Here is an 11,936-nt window from a genome sequence, read left to right as displayed (position 1 = left end):
GAGGCTCCTTTGTCTGAAGTGCTCTTACGTGGGTGGCTGGCAGCAGGGTGGAGCCTTCCGCTGCCCAGGGCTTGGGTCATGTGCATCGTTGTGCATATATACAGACATATACTGTGCTTGTGCTGCACAAATGCTCATGCATACAGACTCAGTAGAAACTGGCACACAGAGATTTAAGTGAAAAAAAATCATAAAAACCTGCCATTCTCCCCTCACCCCATAAACAAAAGGAAAGGAGCAATAAAAAATAAAAATCTTAACATGCCACTGGGTCATATCTCCTGCCCATCCTTGGCCAACGAAAGGAGGCAGAAAATGAGAGGAAACAAAACAAAAAAACCCCGGTTTGGGATAGATGACTCCCAAAGCCTCTCAGTACATGGGACCAAGTTAATAAAAGAGAAAGGACAACACAAGAGCTTGCTTTTGGTTCCACATCTGGAAAAAAAAAAATCTACCCTGTGGATTTACACGTTAAGGTGAGCTAGGCAAAGTAGGCAGTAGTACATCAATGAACTATTGTGTTCTAACAAATGTGGATCGCTAGTTGTTATTTTTCCTTCAACATATGTCTTCCTTTTGGGAGGTTTATTTCAAAGTGGTGACTACCCCCAGCCCTCCCCTAAAGGCGATACTTCCGTAGAAGTTCAGACTGCCAAGGATGCTTTCTCTCAGGGAAGCGATCTGGAATTTTGATCTTCAGGAAATCCTGGATGCATTTCTCCAGCTCTTCCTCGATGGACAGCTTTTCCTTCGCAGCTTTCTTTTTGTTGCTTATGTTCGATTCCCTGGAGCCCGACGTCAGAGTCCGGAGCAGGTCACTTTTCCGCCTCATCTCTGACTGTTGGATCAGCTGCACCGGACCCTTCTTCATAGGCCGGTCCAGAGTCTGGATGTTGCTCTGGCGCGTTACAGGACCACAGATCACTGTCTCCTGGGGAGAGCTGGCCTCTGACTGGCTGTCGCAGCTGGAAGTGGAGAGGTCATTGCAGGAGGTGCCACTTTCCCCTTTGTCTCCTTTGCCATTCTTGCAGCAGCAATCACAATGAGAGGAGGCCCACCTGGAAGGCTCACCTGCAAGACAAACACAGACCCAAAGAATGAATGCCTGTAACTCAGGGTGATGGAGCGCCAGAAAGCAGGAGTACTCAGAGAATGCAGGTGTTTCACACCACCAACACCCAGAAGCTCAGCCTTCTAAGGGATGTCCGACCATTACTAAGAGCCGACTGTGTATCTAGTAGAATGTGGTATCATGCTTAAGGCCACCTGTACCGGCCTAGGCAGAAATATTCAGGGAGCCCATTTACCAGCCCTGGTACCTGACAGACCCAAAATTGTAAGGCTTCAGTTCTATCAGCAGTAACGCCATAATTATAGTTTTCTTATTACCTCGGAGTTTTAGTGATGATTTCAATGAGATAAGCAAGACGGAGTAGTATACAGTTTTCTCAGAAAATGCTTTTCAATTTTACCATGGGTAACATTAAACCCTCATCTAAGGCTCTGCCTATTAGCACTCAGGGCACCAGGAGGAGGCTGTTTAAGAGGAATGCAGTGGCCAGTGAAGAGGGCTCCCGCCCGGCCCTGCATCTCATTGGTCTCCGACCATGCTATGAGCACAAGGAGCTCCACTTAGTACTTAAACACATGAAAACTCTCAGACCCACAGAGATTAACTAATGTGCCCTAGTTTGGCTAGTTTGTTCATGGAAGAGCTGGGGTTTGAATACAGACGGCCCAAGTGTTATAACCGAGTCAATTAACTGCTTCCTGAAACAAATGTCCTGTCTGTAAAATTCTTGCTTCTCAAAATACTGTTCAAGTGTGAATCTCCCTGAAGTCCTTGTTCCTCTCTCCTAAAAGTGTTTGCTCCCCCCACAGGTATGGCTATATTTTTTAAGTATCTTAAGTAGTGCATGTGATGTTTCTCACCAGCTACTAAACCGCCATCTTCCTAATGCAGTTGTGGTGGTAGCATGTTCCTTGTTGTAGGTCTAACGAATCACTCAAGGGTTAGTAAAGAAACGCAGCAACACACGGTATCTTGGAACTAACCTCTAAGTAGCTGGGTCTAGCCATACCTGAAGCTAGTCTTGTCAGTTATATGATTCTCCTAATTCCCTTTCTTACTGAAACCAATGTGACAAGACCTTCTGTCCCTATTCCGTAAGGCTTGACTCTTCAAATTGAGTTCAGTATTTTGCAGGCAGAGTAATATTTTTAGATGCATAGTTGCTGGTTCCATGAACTTTGAAAAATCCACAATAATGGCACAAAGGAACTCTTTTAAACATAAGTTATAGCCCCTAGCCTTCCAGTGTCTGAATAGCCCCAGGCCTCCTGGAGTCATACTATGCACTGCTCGTACATTACTAGTTGGGCATTTCAGATCACCCACTTCACTGATGCCTTAAAAATATGAAGGGATACAATACCCTCATGATATCAATGTCATAGAAATATAACGAAATATTTTATATTCCAGACACAGGGAGTCTTATGGAGGAAGGAGGAAATAGAAAGACATGGAGGTGACAGGAATGTCACAAGGAGACCTACAAAGCCCAAAATTTGGGCCCTGGGCGAGGAGGAGAGCTGCAGAGACTGATGCACCAACCAAGGTCCATGAATGGAGAGGACCTAGACCCTGCAGATGTAGTCCATGGCAGCTCAGTGTCCATGTGGGTCCTGAGTACAGCAAGCAGGGGCTGTCTCTGACATGAACTCAGCTTCCTGCTCTTTGATCACTTGCCCCTGGTGATGCAGTCTTGCCAGGCCACAGAGGAAGAGGATCCAGACCGTCCTGATAAGACTTGATAAGCTATGGGCAGATGTCAGGGGAGGAGGACTCCTGCTTTCAGTGAACTAGAGGAAAGGGATAGAGGGGAAGAGGAAGGAAGGATGGGACTCAGAGGAGATGAGGGAGGGGGCTGCAATTAGGACAAAAAATGATAAATTGTAAAAAATAAAAATTTAAAAATATCCAGTTTTGATTTTGCTGTGTCTTATTCTTATAAACCATGTGTGTCATTATGAAAATGTTTAGCTCATTGCCATTTCTAATATGGTCCAGGTAGAAAAGAAACTAAAAAGTTACCCCTTGACTTATTATATAATTTCTATGTTTTACATGTATAAATGATTTCACACATGGCAACTTGTCATATTTATTCAAAGGAAGTAAAAAAAAACATTTTTGTAAATCATAACCTCAGAATACCAAACTTTTATCCATTCATTCAAGCCACTTTCTACCACATGACTGAGCAATCATTGTACTTATACAGCTATTAAATTAAATGTAACTATCCAGTTAGCCAAAAGGAATTATAATAGCAGTAATGTCATAGCTATTCTCAGTTATTACAAATATCTTCTGTGCAACAGAGAAAATGCTCAACATGTTCCAGCTGGTGCCTGGGAATATCTGCAATGAAAAGCACTTTTGATCTGCCAGGGGATACTGAGAGGAACATTTCTCACCTCTAATCGGCAGAAACTGCCTCAGCTGCCTGACAACATGGTCATTCTTGTACTAATCCAACTCAGAGTAGGATGGTCCCAATGAATTGGACTACATAAAAGCAATCACATCAGATCAGAGTTCATCTAACTTGGTCCATTGATGAATGTTTAGAAATTAAATTTAGCATTGAGTGGAAGAATAAAGAAAGGAATAGGATACAGAAAAAAAAGCAGAAAAACGGGCATATACATATTTTATGGTCTATACATACTATCTATTACCTTAAAACAAAGTGACAAAATACTTGACCTGCTGAGCCAATAGAAACATATGTTCATGCCCAGGAGTTCTTTACCTCAAGGAAGTCCCTCGGTTCACCAGGCTCCAAAGGAGCCTTGAGTCTTTTTAAAAGCCATTTAACACCCCATCCATACGTGATGGAGCCCTATGCATTAATGCATAACCTTGCTTTGCATAGGAATCCAGGGATCTGGCACTTCTGCAGTTGGGCTCCTAAAGCTGCTGGGAAGGTCATGCCTTTAAGTGGGATTCCCCAGCTTTCAGGAAAAAAGAAGTATTGCTCTCCATTTGTTCTGGGCATTATCACTCTTACAAGGAAACTGGACAACTTAATTTGAGAGTAGCTTGTCACAATACTACACATTTCAATATTTCACAAGAACATTTGAATATTTTACCATTTGGGCAAGATAATTCATAAAATAGCTTCTGAAGTCTATGTGTTATTTTGAAATCAAGGAACACGATGGGATCACTACAGTTCAGATAGAGCCAACATGAAAATTGGAAATCGTCATGGTGAACACAGAAATTCTTCACACTTTCCAGTTATCTTCTTTCCTAAAACACAACTGAAACAGAGGTATGAAACTAGGTTGGAACGAGGCTGCATGCATGGGACCTGTGCCCTTTCAATCCTTCTGAGGCATACTTACAACCCTTAAGGAGTCTTAAAAGAGCTATGCAAGGTCAGCTCTGTACCAATAGGTACTCTAGGGTCACTCCAGTTAGAGAGAACAGCAGTATCACAAATACCCCGGTGATTCATATTTAAACACACTCACTTCTAATTTGAGAGGTTTCAACACTGGTTAGAGTCTTTCTACTTAGCAAAAAAAAAAAAAAGTGGTTGATTGGACAAATGTGGGAGAAATTTATTTCTTTCAAAGAAAAATCTAACTTCATTATATTAAAAATAGAAAAATGCATTGCCTTTTAGAGGTTTATTAATTGATAGACCTAATGTTTGATAATGCCACTTTGTTTTTAAATAATTACATCTGAATTTGAGGACTTCTGTGACAATTTTGATGTCTGGCACATAACAGGACCTTAAATAGGTGATGAATGAAGAAATGTGTTAAAAATGAACTTTCAGATATTTCAAATTGGAAACATAACAGAAAAGCTCTCAGGCTCTAGCATCAGGCAGCACGATTAGACAACTATCGGTCTTTGGGTATATTACTAAAGATCTCTGAGAGTTATCTGAAAAATAAAGAAACCAATAGTTTTTGTTTACAGGTGTTTGAAAAAAAAATGAAATGAAATCATTGATGTAAAGGTTGTCTGAGTCCATAGCACAGAATACATACTCTATTCATTCATATATTTTGGTATACTGCAAGCCAGACCCCAATCTCCATAAACACTCTAACTAGAAATGTGCTGTTAATGAAACTGTTAAGATGATGATTCTCCTACAAATGTTCTGTACAATCAATATGTACTGATGGCCTCAAGGATCTCATTAAGAAGGACCTGTGGCTATAGCTGGACACAGTAGGAAAAAATGAGTATCATCTGGTAATGCCTGATTGGACTGGAATGGAGAATAACCATAAGTACAGAGAGGATTTGACAAGTACCATGTGACCAGGGAAATTTCTGGAAAGAAGGAGTCTTCCATTGAAGCATTTAAAGTTAACAAATAGATGAGTCCGCTACTATAAAAATTTACTTGAGCTATTTAAATGCAGGACAGGAAGAAATTTATATTTTAAATTAAATGCATGGCAAGTGAAAAAAAATCAGTTTTCCAAATATCTACATCCAAATCTTTGAGCATTTTACATCTTGCCAACATGAAGGACTTTTCAGGCAGATGGTATGACCGAGGTGTTCTAGCTTCCACCAAGCCCTGAGTGCAGTAGTTTTTACTGGTAAGAAACAAGAAAGAAAAGACTACAAAATATGCCTCCTCCATGAAAAATTCAAGGCCAGCCTGAGTGAGACATGACTTAGCAAACTCACAAAGTGCTTATGCATTTTTAAAGGAGGCATCTCTGTAATCTACCCACACTTCAAATTCCCCACCTGCTAATGGCTGTGAGTACAATGTACTACGTTATAGCAGCAGCTGGGAGAAATGTCCTCCATGACTTCTCCATCAATGATGTAGGAGCCTGCCAGTCTGGGAGAGAGGTGACCAGATTTAATTTATCAAGGCTGCTAAAAGATACTCACAGTTAAAAAGTCAGTAACTAGTAAATTGATGTTTTTCTAATTCCCCTAAACTTTGAAAATATATTGAATGGTAAAGATTAGGAATAAGCTGGCTGTGTGAGCTTCTGGGAAAAAAGAGTCTTTAAGCTTGACAATCATCATTGCTTGCTCCTGGTAGACCTTTCCACTCAAGGATATTTGGTGTTTCGTGGCCCAGCTGGGATGACTAGTTAAGAGATAGTGCATATGAGCAAGAAAAGATAATTAAGCCACCCACATGTCAGCTAGGAAAGTATACACTCCATCAGTAATCTTAACAGGGAGAATTCAAAAAGGGGAGAATAAACAGACACTGGAAGAACCCTAAACGTGGAAAGTGACAGTGATGAGATGATGGGAATGCTTGGGGCTACAGCTACTGTCATTTAGTCTGCAAAGACTAAATGTAGAAGAATACACAAATGCTAAAGCCTACAGAGCCTGAAAGAAGCATCTGGTGGAGGAGGGTCTAGATGCCTGAGGAAAGCCTGATACAGTGCTGTTGGAGATATCCGAATGAGTCGACCTCTGAGGATTGTGAAGGAGGGAGAACTTCTAAAACCAATGGCTCTAGGGCAAAACAAACCAAATATAGTTTGAAGCAAGCCGGGGGTCCTTCCCAGCCACATGTCTCCCACCTTCCTCCATTGTCCCCTACTGACAAAAAAATCTAACAGGAATACAGCTGGGTAAGAGAAGAGTGTCCCTCTGTGACTGGTTAGTCAATGTGGCAATCCTGATTCCTGGCACTGGCTTCAGGAAACATAGCACATAGGGCTAGAATTGGAGCAGAATCAGTGCCTTCAAAACCAGCACATGGATGCTCCAAGGTATGAAAAGTGTATAAGGGACACCACTGTTGGCCAGCTAGAATCTATTTCACAGAAGAGTTAGTACTTGGCAATAAAAGAAAGCCATTATTTCACTTCAGTTCCTGCCCTCTGCCCTTTTTTATACTTTAGGGTTTTCAATTTTTCTCCCCTTGACAGAAACACACTCTTCTATTCCACAGCTGGTTAACTCACTCATATCATCACAAACTCAGTTAAAAATATAACTTCACAAAGTGGATTTATGTTTCTATTCCCTGGCACAATTAAAGCTCATTTTAATCTCATGTTTCTGGCTTTCATAACATCATATATGTAGAAGCCTGATAGCCTCTCTGTTTCTATCTCCATCCCCCAGACCCCACTGTTTGTGAATTTATGTATGTGTGTTGGGGGGGAGAGCCTCATAGAGGCAGAAAATCCTTTAAGAATAATCAAGTAAAGACCTCTGACTTTTGAAGGTCACCAGTTGAAGTACTATCAGGAGACATCTGATGTAACCATGATAAAAACAGGCTGGTTTGATGGAGATGAATTGCATGGCCAACAAGTTCAACAAATTCAAAGTGCCTAACTTTGTGTATGAACATGTGTGTAAAAATTTGCCATCATGAACTGTTAATGTAAAGGAACCTGCAGCATTATAAAACATACACAGACATCAACACTCTGTCTATGGTCTGTACTGACATAATGTTCTTATTTGGTAATGTTCAGACACACCTTCCTACTTCATTTTTTGAACCTGTTAGGTTTTAGAGCAATACAGTGGTGTTAATAAAGCTGGTAATCCTAAATTTTGACTCCTTGGTATAGGACTTGTTCTTTTAAGCAGCTTGTGATAACAGGATTATTCCACTTTTCAAGAACTGTCCACTCTTTTCATTGCCTTCTTCCTTAGCTTTGCCCCTCCCCCTTTCTTTTAGCTAAGGCCATACTTGATGAGTCCAACGACCAAAGTCCTTATTACTCACCAAGTTAAAGCTCTGTGGCCCATTACCTACCTATTTACCAACCTGCCCCTACTCATTATAGAGATTTGCCTTTGTATGTCTCTTCAACATTTTTGTAACCTGGAATATATTCGCCATGACCCACCCAATGTCTTAATCAGTATCTAAGCCACAAAGAGAGGATACATGGCCCTGATGTGACAGAGGTTCCCAACATTGTGACCACAGTAGGTGATGCAGGCTTGGTGTGTGACTCAGGCTAGGTGGATCTGAGCCCTCACTTGGACTATTCTGTTAGAACATATGGGTCATAAATGCTGTATTCTGTGGGAGGTTGCCAAACTGGGAACATGTTGAGTCCAATAGCCATCTTCCACACCAGCTGGGGAAGACATTTAGGGAGCAGTGAGCCAAGGGACAGGAAAAACTGAGAAATAGAGGGAAACATCCCAACATTTAGCAGAGTCTCAATTTGGCCCTAGGGAGAGAGTTATCATTTTATAGGCCTGGAAATTCTCTTTATTCTTAATTTACTAAGAGTTAATTGTCTGAAGCATATAACAGGATTCTTGAATACTACATCAAACTCATATCAGCACACTTAGCGTCTATTAACTTTATCCATTTCATCATCTGAGCAGATACACACACACAATCTCATCACTAATGACTCAGAAGGTGAGAACTACTACTGATACAAGCTGTCTTGAGAATGACTTGTTTCTTATCTTGTTTATTACATTATCCCTAACAAATGTAAATAATTTTGAAGAAACACACTAGGTATGCATCACCATGTGTTTTGCAAAGGAACTGCAGTTGTGAATAGGATCACAGTTATCCCTCCAAGTCAAGAAATGTATAATAATAATAATAATAATAATAATAATAATAATAATAATAATAGAATAAAATAATATAACTGAAGGCCCCATATGTGTCAGTTATTGTGCTCAAAAGTTTCCATAATTTAGTTTTTATAATAATCCATTAAGTGATGCTAGTTTCATTTGCTTTTCATGAAGAAGAATGCACCTTAAAGTAAATATTAACCCAATCTGAAGTTATAAGCTTGAGAAATAACATGATTTCAAACTAAGATTTTTTTTTGATTAATACATAGTCTCTGTGGGGGGTTGGTGAATATATGTTCTAATCTCTTTTTGTGTCTCCCTGTGCCCCTATTTCTCTTTGTCTCTTTCTCTTTGTCTGTCAGTCTCTCTCTCTCTCTCTCTCTCTCTCTCTCTCTCTCACACACACACACACACACACACACACACAAGCAAATTTTGCAAGAGATATTTGTAAGTTGCATCAGGCTGAAAGGGTTAAAATGTTGACTGTCTAGCACATTTACCCCAGTGACTCCACCTTCAATAATATCTCTAAAACACAACTGACCTAGAGCAACTTGAAAAATTTCCATATTCTTAGGCCTTTCATTCTTCCATTTGTAGAAGAAATTCCACTTCGCTCCCTCAAGGTCACTGGAAACAGTGACTCGGGACTAACAGAAGAATAAAGTGTCCTGGTTCTCTCTCTAATGTGTGCACTAGTTCACATTTTATTTCATGTATTCTCTTACTACTCTGGTAACAATCAATAGTGTTTGAGGTCTGTGCTTAATTAGTTCTTGAAAAAGCCCTTTGTGACATAATAAAGATATAATAATTGCTAATATTGCCCAATAATATTTAAACAGCCAAACAGTACGTGATTATATCCCTAAGGGGGGCAAATGCAGACCTAAGCTTTTGTTTTTCTTCATGGTTCAAAGAGTCAGCTTATGCTAGAGCTAGAGAACCCATGATCTTCTAAGCAACACAGATGAAATACAAAAACTGTGGCAAAACATGTATGAGTCATGCATCACTCTGAAGAAAGTCAGCATTAAGCAGAAGGGAGGGAAGGGAAGAAAAAAGTGGAGAGAAGAGGAAGGGAGGGGAGGGGAGGGAGAGAGTGAGAGTACTACGTGATGATAACACTGACCTACATTTGGTACAGTTCCTGGCCTGTGGAGATGCTGAGCTTCATGATGCCCTGCATCCTGCAGCATCTCACTGAATTCTCCAGCCTGTGGGAAGAGGATGGGACTATAATGTGTTTCTACCTCAGGATAAGGAGGAAGCTAGGTAGGCTCTGCCTTACCCAGATAACAATATGCTGCCATTCTGTCCAAATTCTCCCATAAAGAACATCAAAGAGCCTTTTCTGAACTGTATGTATTCTTGACAGAAGAATAATTCTCAGAAATCTAGGGTGAATTAGTTTGTCACAATTCTTGGGCTCCACAGAGATGGAAGCCTGAAAACATAGTAATGGGTAATGACTAATAATTGTTATTTATTTAAAAAATGCTTACTGAATTACCAAACTATGATCATCTATCACATGTCTGCTGTGATGCTAAGTATTGCGCAAACATTTTATTTTACTCTAACACACTGCAAGGAGTTTTCATCTCAGCATCTGGTCCGCCTTGCTTCTTGTAGAGTCTGCCCTCCGAGCCTCAGGCTGGGTGGTAGCTGACTCTAACCATGAACTTTTCCTGGAAAATTTCTCCAAAGGAAACTGACTTTCCAGGTGCCACTCATTGTCCCCTGGGGGTGGGGGGAACCTTCTTAGTGCTCTGAAATAAATGTGCATACTCGTTGATGAGGACACCGGATTTGCGAAAACTTGACTAATTGGCCCATGGCTCACAAAGCCAGTAAGAGACAAGGCTAGAATTGGTTTGGTGTTTTAGCTCCAAGACACCCTGCCTGTTCCTTCACCCCATTGTGCTGCTCTAGTGAAATGCTGACTTTTTGACAGGAACTTATCTGGCAGACTGCTTTTCCCATTAGTGATAAATTTAAAAGCAGAGTGGTGAATACGGACAAGGGAGATTGAGCTTCACTTTCACTTTCACCAAATGGGAAGAAAGCCTCATTTTCACAGGGCTGTTTTCAGATGATAACAGAGGAGAACGCCTTGCAGAATTTAGCAGGTCTGCCTTAACCTGTATCTTTGCTAACTGGATGGTAATTAATTGCTATTATTTAATTAGGATTTCAAAGTGGGATAAGAGCAGAGCTAAACAACAGTTTTTCTATACAGTCACAACTTATATTAAGATCCTGTTGCAATACTACAGAACATTAAATGGAATGCTTACTACATGACATATTGTCTAGCGTAGTTTTAAATGATGGCTCATTTGAGATCTGCAGCATCCCTAGGAGGGATGTTTAGTTGTCTTTCCTTTTTTGCAGAAAGGCAAACTGAGGCACAAGAAGGGTAAACAGAGAGCCCAATGCCTTCACAAGATAGAAACTGGCATGTAGAATGAGACAGTCTGGCCCCAGGATCGCCACAGAGAAACAGGAAATCATGCCAACTGTCCTGTTTCTTGAGCTTTGTCTTATGTGTATTCATAGGTGCACGTGAAAGTTGGAGATACGTTCTATTGGACAAGATGTCTCTCTGGGACTTAGGGCTTGTTGCTGCATAGGCTGACAAGCCAGTTATAAGAATATGACTGTGTCAGCCTCCCCAGTGCTGTGGTTCCAAGCCTGCCACCACAAGTAGGTGTTTTCATTGGGCTGGAGATTGTGCTGCCTAGTTTCATGTCAACTTTGAAACAAGTTAGCATCATTTGAGAAGATGGAACCTCACTCAAGAAAAAAAAAATGTCCCCATCAGATAGGCCTGGGGCCAGGCCTATGGGACGTTTTCTTAATTGATGATTGATGTGGGAGAGCCCAGTTTAATGCAGATTATGCTACCTGTGGGCTGTTGGTTCTGGGTTCTATAGGAAGGCAGGCTGAGAAACCCATAAGGAGCAAGCCAGGAAGCAATGTTCCTCCACAGACTCTGCATCAGTCCCTAGCTCTGGGTTCCTGCCTTCAGTTCACGCCTTCAGTACCTTCAGTGACAGAGTGGGACCTGAAATACGCCATTTCCTCATCAAGTTGTGTTTTGTCATGGACTTTATTACAGTAATAAAAGCCCATAGTAAGTCAGGGTTGAATGTAGATCCTCATGCCCGCACCGTCAGCCCTATTCCTAACAAGCCATCCTCCCAGACCCCAGATACTGTGGATTAAACTAAAGGAACAAGAGGAGACCGAAGTTCTGCCAGTGACTTGTAGTGTCTACGTTTGGAAATGTGGGAAATAGAAACACTTTGCTGAAGGA

General features: G+C 41.0%; 1 protein-coding gene across 2 annotated transcripts in view; it reads right to left on the bottom strand.

Annotated features, from left to right (window-relative positions):
• Positions 1-267: 267 nt before the first annotated feature.
• The window catches only part of Kctd16 (potassium channel tetramerization domain containing 16), a 267,766-nt gene continuing 256,097 nt past the window's right edge, over positions 268-11,936 (bottom strand). The window contains exon 4 of one of the 2 annotated variants that reach the window (XM_055622993.1): positions 268-1,017. In XM_055622993.1, the coding sequence (XP_055478968.1) occupies positions 623-1,017 (395 nt within the window). In that variant the 3' untranslated portion in view covers positions 268-622. Of the gene's footprint in view, positions 1,075-11,936 lie in introns of both variants that reach the window. The other variant, XM_055622992.1, reaches the window with a different exon arrangement.

The sequence above is a fragment of the Psammomys obesus genome, unplaced genomic scaffold (assembly GCF_907164565.1).
Source record: "Psammomys obesus unplaced genomic scaffold, mPsaObe1.curated_primary_1811, whole genome shotgun sequence".
NCBI classification, from domain to species: domain Eukaryota; kingdom Metazoa; phylum Chordata; class Mammalia; order Rodentia; family Muridae; genus Psammomys; species Psammomys obesus.
Note: the sequence above shows the minus strand (reverse complement) of the source record. Positions and strands in the feature narration are given on the sequence as shown.